This window comes from Dreissena polymorpha, chromosome 3 (genome assembly GCF_020536995.1).
Source record: "Dreissena polymorpha isolate Duluth1 chromosome 3, UMN_Dpol_1.0, whole genome shotgun sequence".
NCBI classification, from domain to species: domain Eukaryota; kingdom Metazoa; phylum Mollusca; class Bivalvia; order Myida; family Dreissenidae; genus Dreissena; species Dreissena polymorpha.
In genome coordinates this window covers 100061306-100070316 of record NC_068357.1, presented here as the reverse complement: position 1 = coordinate 100070316, position 9011 = coordinate 100061306, and the positions used below count along the sequence as shown (strand labels likewise).

Here is a 9011-nt window from a genome sequence, read left to right as displayed (position 1 = left end):
CAGTAGCCCTCAAATCGCCAGTTGGAAAACTTTAAGTTTATTTTTATTTATCATTATGCAGGTTGTTTATTTTAGCATCCCGACTCTTTGCAGGCGGTCGCCAACATTCTTCTGTTCACATTTTATGCTCGGCTTTAACAGTGATCTATAAACACGCCTGCTTTGTTCGCACTTTGTATCAAATGATTTATCTTTATATTAATGTTATTATAAGGAACTTCTGACTGCGTTGTAGGTTATCGCATTTCGATGGAAAACAAGCCAACCGAGCGCGAATTACAGGTATATTATCTAATAGAGACATGGATACGGGTCCTGTTGTTATTTAAAGACGCGCAGCTTTTATGTAACCACTAACTTACTCCGATCAGATCATCGGCACAATGAAGATAGTTATGTCCAACATGTTATTTGCATTTTTAAACGATGTAATTGATGTTTATTGACAATTCATCTTCGTTAAATTGCTCAATCTAAAATTTTTATGTTGCATATATTTAAAGATATAACGCAGATCCAATGGTCAGTCGCGTTTTTCCTCTAGCAAAAAATGTCCTTGGTCATGATTGGGAATGGTGATGTTTGGTGGGATATGGTGGTTGTTGTGTATGTATGTTTCAAATTAAACCGTTTTTTCCACTGAACTGTCAATTTCAAAAGATGCAAACAATTGCATGACAACCTTCACCCTCCTCGAAAAAAAAACTAAAAGTAAAATGATAATGATCTTGGTTAGAAATGTACATTCAACGTTAACAGTATGGTGTTTGTTATAAAAGCAGACAGTGAGTGCGAAAACCTTCGACCCATCAAATAGCCATGCAAGGAAATCGGACTTATTTCGTGCAATCCCAACATTTATATATGAGAAAGTCGGACAAAGGTTATCACATTCTCAAATTTATATTTCAAGACTATCAGATCAAGGACATGCAATTTCAAAGAGTATGTCTTTGAATATCGGACTAAGGACATATCATAGTGTAAACGTGGTATCTGTAGTGTTGTCGGGCCAAAGGCAGGCAATCTCAAATTTATATATCAAGAAATGTTGGTAAAAAGACATGCAGTCAAGAAATGATATTCTATTTAATGTATTGAGAGTATTTTCGGAATATTGCCTTACTGTTTGAATCTAATATTCTGAAACGCAGAGAATTATGTAGGCACAAGTGTATACTAGATTAAAATATGAATATTATTATGAAGATTATATTGTTTCTCACATATTTAGCGTGCAGTTTTCGGAACTGAGACATTTTATATGCATATACATCATACAATCCTAAAGATAACGTTTTAGAGTGACGCCTTTAATTGCAGTTCGTTGCCATGGTTATGAACTAGTCTTTTGAAGTAGTTTTGGATGGTATAAAACGATTAAATTATAATTGGACATGTTTGTTCTTAATAATACAATTCTATGAGTTGGTTTCCGTTCCGATTATCCTATTGGTCAAGGAATTGAAATGAAGATTCTCAAGATTTTTGATGGGCAGTTATATATTATATAGTGCGGCCATAATAAAAACCTCGATTACGTTTCAATTGTGAGTTATTTACCCTCTAAATGTTCCGTTCGTTAAGACAATTATAATTACAACAAGCGATATGCGTTTAAGTAATCCTTTATTTTGCACTTTATTTTATCATTATACAAAACAACAGCTTAAGAGAGGTAAACAATTCATGATGACATATTACAATAAATACATGACTATAAACAATGAAACAATGGTCGCATGTAAAGCGCGATGATACGATATCACCTTGTTAAACTATAATGACATTACTCAAAGATATATCACCGCTCTCTGTATGTGTTCTACTTAATATTGCAGATACTTGAAGAATGAAATGCATCTATTTGACAAGTTGGTATGCACGTACATTTTATTCTAAATGAAATTCAAAACATGTCGTTGTGAAAATGAATGTTAATTTATTTTGCACGTGTACATACTGAATAATTAAAAAGCGTGTTTATGTTATGAAACGTCAATGGTTTACTGTTATTGTAAGCGTTCGCTTTCATTTGCAATGTCAATAAAAAGTTATCCTTTTAAGCACATTCACTTCGCTATTGCTTTATACATTATAGACGTGTTTTATCTTGAATTGGATATGCGACAAGGAAATCTTGTTTGATATTTATGTAAACACTCAAGTACATGTGTACCTTACAATAAGATAACACTGAACTAGGTTTGTCACAAAACGCTAATACCAATGATAAACTGTTTAGTTAAATGAAACGTTAGTTTTATTATCGATCATTTTAGGTCCAAACTCTGACATCATGAGTATGAATATATCAAATATATTATGTAATGAGGTTTTCAATAAACAACACCATAATTTTACATTGAACTTACAAAAATTTAAAATGTTTAATATATATGATCACATTATTACATAACGAAACGAAACAAGGAAAGTCATTTATATGTCGTTAGATCATATTATACAATTTCGTATAAAATCAAGATTTACTGAATTCAACAAATACAATACAGATCATTATAAAAGCAACGCTGTGTAAACATAAATGACGTTAACATACAAATGTAGTTAGTTGGCCTTATCCTCAAATGAGAAGGAAAAACATGTTTGCTAAACATTTGCACATTGTTTATGCCATTAAAGCCATTAATACACTATCATTATATATAAATGCTTAAACCGTATTATGATGACTTAAATGTATCATCTTTTTTTATTTTAAAATGCTTATAAACTTGATAATCTGTGTATGCAGCGCTGAAAAGAAAATGTCGTTATAGAAAACAAGAAGGCCACGATGGACTATATCGCTGCTCGCAAAATTAAACTTGATCAAGGTACCGAAGTGATTGTGTTTAATGCGAGTTAATGTGATGTTAGTTTTACCATGTATGTGGCACGTCTCTCTGACAGCTTTTCAAGCAAACAAAGTCGCTAATGACGTGTCAAACCAAGTCAGTAAAGGCATATCGGCAAAAATATATGAAGTTACCTCGAGGCAATTTAATTAATATATATGCAATACAAAATTCAATTTGTCAAAAGAGCCATGTTACATTAATAATTGTTAGAATTATAATAAACTCCAACAGGTCATTTTGCAATAGAATGTAATGTTAACAAGTGTCACTCTTTTCCAAAATTATTAATACAAGTTTTGTGCATTAACATCTAAGAATTATATCTATTCAATATGAGTAGTCTTAACACAAAATGAATTTGATTTGTTTCCGTGGCTCAGTTGTGAACCAATATGTTCCATTTTTAAAGCCCCTCAACGTTGATTTAAATGCTCTGTGTGGTTTCGATGGAGATGTCGTTTGATATAACAACTTCGAAAAATATGCATATTTTCTCTGATCTCCTTTTAAAAATGCGATAAACCCGAAAAATAACATAACATTTGACCACTAAATAATTATAACTTTATAGAACATTAGCACAATAGTCTAGGGGCTGAAGAGGGCATGTCATTTAAAGCAAAGTATTGACACACGTTGGACGATGGACGACGAACAAAGACGGTCATTAAAATAACCCGAAACATTTATATTTCAGGTTCACTAAATATAAGATTGCACATTACTATCTTCGAGTATATAAAAAAATGTCCTTACACTGGTGTCCCTGTATAACAAACACCATGGCACAAGAAATAAAATCCCTCCAAAAAGTGAAGATCGTTGATATGGAAATGTGTCCAAACTAGGCTTGGTATTCGTAAAGAACATCTGTCAAATCTTAAGTCATCCCTAATTAAAAACTGTCTGTCTTATTTATAGTAAAGCTCAATCACATGCTCTAAAAATCTATAAAAAACGCCTTTAATTGGAATTTAATTTCAACAAAATGAATATTATGAAAATAGAAGCCAATTACGAATTGTAAGCAAAATTGGCGACACTTAATGAATACGGGCCCTGGACACATGTCTGTACATACAACAGTCCGTACCTCATTGACAAACAATCGTAAAGGGTTGCAACTATATTGAAAATCATATTGTTCTCAAAATGAATGTCTTAAAGTTTTCAGACAAAGACTGGCCCAGGAACAGGTTAATTTATAAATATCTAGTCAATGACAAAAAAATCACTTCTATTGACAAATAAAACGCGTTAGACAATATATTTGTATGAAACTAGAAAATCGTGTATTAATAAGTATGCAGCTTTTGTTAATTGCATTCGATTTGTTGCTAGCAAATTGGACCGTTCGAAAATTATGTACATGTTAATACACATCTGCATTAAAATAACATTAAAAGACACTTAATGGCGATTAATAATGTGACAGTTAAACTGTTCAGCTACCTTGGAGAGTCATTGACTGCAACAGAGACATCCCATTTACTTGTCCAAAACATTGTCATGCGTTATACTCACATACATTTGTAGTAGGAATGTGTTGTCGCAATGTTCGATTAAGGACAAGTATGTTATTATAACACATATATTATAACACTGAATGATATATACAGGTGTACTGAATCAATTACTAAAGAGATATAATATTGTCTAAACTGTCTTTATACCCTTTGAGTTGAGAAAAGTCACCCTAAAGCCACGTCAGGTGACAAGTCACATCGTTTTGCTTCTCTATCGAAGTTCGTTTTGTCTTAACAAATGGCATCACAAAAATCACATAGAATGTATTGACCATGAAGGAATACACTCTGCAGAAAGACTATAGACGAAACGTGTTGATTGCGACTGAAATGTTAAGCAGCCCTTGTTATTTGCAGAAAACACCAAATAAAAAACGGTAATCATGAGAAGACGGTATTGACAACAATATAGTCAAAGACACGTCTCATGTTGTCCCGTGCCGTCTTCTTTCTCCATAGCCGGGAGGGCGTTGTTGTACTTTTGGACGATCACACGTGAACACGCGAAATACTGTGGCAACGTTATAATAACGTGACTCTCGGAGACAGGAAGTACTGGCACTAGTCGTGAGATTTGTAGGAATATCACAGGTTTGTAGGCAGATAAAGTTGCCATCTACCAAACGGGAGTTTTATCTTCAGAATGAATTTCTGAAATGAAAACAGTTACATTCAGGTATTACGATTTCATAACTGTTCATTATTAACGACTTCTTTTTTATTACATATTGATGATTGGTTTCAATGTTTCTATAATAAATGATACTGTTGTTTGTAAAGGTTCTTCATACATTTGTATCCTTATTCGATAAAACTCCTTGTCCTGGAAATGATATCAATGAGAGCGACTATAACTTCTCACTATTGAAAACTCAGCGTCCTAGTTTTAAATCATAAAATAAATCAGTGGTTGGAAGCGGCTTCATTCAAGCGTGAGTAGTTCGAGTATAACATTAATTGTTAGTTTATTATTATCTGACGTTTGAATCGCAAAATAGTGTTTTCCTTTTAAAGAAAAAAATATTGGTAGTTAGTTGGGATTATATATACTTTTGAGTTTTACCTTTGTCAATACTGGAATATGCCCGTTTCTTGATACATTTCGATTTGCAGAATATTTTTCGTGAAAAGTTATTTCCTGTCGTTTTGCACCCCATAAACTTTTCGCATAGACCAGTTCTCATGCTGTAAAACCATCGTTTTGAAGTGTGCTCACAGTTGAACGCGGCTTCTGTAAGCGGCTGAGAACACAGTTCTTCGTCTTTGGAATGTATTGGTGGTGTAATTCCCAAACGATGATATCGACACTGATTTTTGCAATAGAATTTTCTTGCAAAATTATTTCCACTTGTTGGGCATCCCATGAATTTGACACATTTTCCGGTCATTTGGTTGAACGTCCAGCGACGTCTTTGGTTGCTACACGCCACGGCTTCCGTTGGCAAATTTTGAGTGCAGATATCTTTAGAAAATGGGTCGTCTTGTTGGAAACTTCCAGCTGGAACTTCATTTAAATCGTGGTATATCTTGTTTTTGAATGTTTCTTGAATGATTTGCTTCTGTCCTGCAAATATACAATAGAATAAGAAATGCGAAAATCCCCTCATCATCTCTCAACATTGAAATAAGAAACACATAATAAGAGTGTTACTTATAACCGAAAAAAAGGGTTGGGTAGGAAGATCGTATTGTCTCAGTCACTGGTCGAGTTAAACAAAACCGAAAAACAAATTAATATTGAAAATACAATAATTATCGCTTTATAGTATATACTACTTAAAATAATAAAACGTCATTTCAACTCTATTTTTGTCTAAAAACAACTGATACGAAAAATACGAGCACGTTATATCGAACGAACTAATGTTCTTGGCTTAGTTCATTTTGTTATATCGGCCATTCATTTAGACACAAATATTTTACGTTTCTCACATGTATAACTGGTATGAGTATGAGAAGGACGAAATGAACTTTGCATCAACCACTGCTGTGTGAGGTTTGATAAATTATATGTTCAAAATATAATATTTTGAATATCCATTTATTTATATTCAATATATGAATAACGCACGTAGTCCTAGTTTGTCTTACCTGTTCAGAGAAAAGAGTTTTGTCTAATGAAAACTACTCTCATGGTGAATGGCAATAAATGTGACAGTGATATGTATTAGACTACATGGTATTTATATTAACTTTATAAATGTTGATATGTAATACATGCGACAGTATCATCTTAGACAACTTATTTTACAACGTGTGTCCTGAATGTAGGGCATACTAAGTAACAATCTTTCATTCATAGTTAAGTATCATTTACGGCGTGTTCAAATAGAAACAAATTCTTCCAATTTAAACACAAGACCTAGCATTCAACTGGGCTTTACCTCGCTGTAACAAAATCCAGAGCGGCGCCACTATTTGTGTTGACTCGTTTCTTATTCTACAAGTTTATCTTTTTATGTAGACGTTTGCTTGATCTTCATCGTATCTTTGTGATTACGAAAACGCTGCTGGTGGTTATCTCATTTTACTAGCTTATACTTTGGCGAGACCCCCTGGAGAATTATGTCACATACTTGTAACCAGTTCAATTAAAAACCTGATTGATGTCTGTTTACTGATTGACAGTTATGCAACTGCTGGATTAAGGTTACCCTGTATATTGTGTCTGCTGACAAAGGTAGATATTGTATAACCGTTTGTAAGGTTTTACGCGCCATGCTTATTTTAACCCATTTATGCCTAGTGGACTCTCCCATCCTTCTAAATTGGATCAATTTATTTCCAAAATTAGGGATGTGTAGTATATTTATTTCTATGTTTAGAATATTTCTTACAGAAAATTCTTTAAGCAAACAGCGCAGACCCTGATGAGACGCTGCATCATGCGACGTCTCATCTGGGTCTACGCTTTTTCCCAAGGCCTTTTTCTAGACGCTAGGCATAAATGGGTGAACACAAGCCATGCGATAGACATAGTAAATGTACAGGGCAAGAAGTCCTGTAACTTTTGTATTTTACAGGAGCTCCTCAGATTTTTACCAAATACATGACATATACATTTTAGCAAGTCCATAAGTCTATTTTTTACATGAAAACAGTTTTCCAGTGTGAATGATTCCTTGAATTACATTGTGCAATAATATAAAACTGAATGAAGCGTCACCTGACAACAGTGCTAGGAACAACATTCTTCCTGACAAAACAATATAACTATAACTACATTAATTTTGTCGAATGCCTTTGAAATCGTAACCTTTACTTTAGAAGTTGACAAGGTCAAGACAGTGCCAGACGTCTTTGATAACGAATTCCCTTTCGTTTGGAGATTCTTGAAAATGAGAAAGCACTGCGGATTGCAATCGTGACAGGAAGTGTGAAATGATGGCATATCTATACCTGTCTCCTTTATGTGGAACGTATATATCACCGGATCATCAGCAATGATACAGACATTAACATGTTGCTTTAACAAGTCTTTATAAATCTAGACACATCTAATTAGATGTCAGAAGATTGAGAACGTTACAAACCAGGTGCATAGACTCAATTATAGCAGTGTTTTGTTTCAAGCGTTCAGAAAATAGCCGTATAAAATTATATGCTTTATTTACGTGTCTAAAAGTCTTATATATGCGAATTTTATCTAAGCAATTGGGCGTATCTTCCACGTGTCATATGTTAGCACTCCACCACCTGAAACTGACGGTTCTTTGTTTCGTTGATCCCAAAGTTTTTACATAATATGCTTACGCATGCTTTTCAATTTCTTTAAGAATTAAAACAAGTATGCTGGTTACATCAACTTTGAGGTATTTGATTTTCATTTGTTTCTGTTTTTGTTAATGCATTTGAGTTGATGTTCTAAAATGATGGCATACCATTCATGAGTAAATCATTCGAACGTAACTCAACAGCCTTCGATATTCGTTAGTTGTGTTCAATTACGTTGGTGTTTAACTAGATTTAAACGGGGCCATACCCCATTCAGTTGTAAGTAAGTAGAGAATAGAGAAAAAACACATTTGCACTACTTTGTTATCTGTGTTAAGTGAATGAAGTTGGATAGAGGTTTGAAAAAAACGTGTAAACGGCGTCATTTTATCTTCAGATATTAACAATTTACCAACAGACCTAACTTATGCCATGTATGATTAATCCGCAAATACGTAAACTACTGATCATATTTACTGGTTCAAATATACAGTTGTTTTCTGTTTAAACGCGATACGCTTCAGTTACCAATAAAACATAATTATGTAAAGGGGGTCCTATCGCCGACAATTGTAAAGGACTCCACAAATTATTAATAAAAACATTTACTTACTTTCGCATCGTGTTTCTGGTTTGCATGGACCTGACTGACAACTCTGGGGCATCTCTGCTACACACACGGTGCCTTGTAGGCACATGATGAACTGAAAGACAAGAAACATATGAATTATGAAATCAATATAAAATGAGCATGTTCTAAGCCTGTAAGCGAATAATACATTTTTATGGGAAAACTGTTTATACCCCATTTATACGTTGCTGGTTAGAAATGTTATTGATGAGGCTGAGGCGCTAACACATATGATCAGTACAAATGGAAAATGATTGAGCAACACCAACACAATAA

The 9011-nt window shown here is 33.7% G+C and overlaps 1 protein-coding gene across 1 annotated transcript in view; it reads right to left on the bottom strand.

The window, feature by feature from the left end:
- Window positions 1-1612: 1612 nt before the first annotated feature.
- LOC127870748 (uncharacterized) overlaps window positions 1613-9011 on the bottom strand; it is a 33911-nt gene continuing 26512 nt past the window's right edge. The window contains exons 3-5 of the mRNA XM_052413197.1: window positions 8718-8808; window positions 5454-5954; window positions 1613-5041 (exon numbers count right to left, since the gene is read on the bottom strand). Coding sequence (XP_052269157.1) covers window positions 5007-5041; window positions 5454-5954; window positions 8718-8808 — 627 coding nt within the window. The 3' untranslated portion in view covers window positions 1613-5006. The remainder of the gene's footprint in view (window positions 5042-5453; window positions 5955-8717; window positions 8809-9011) is intronic.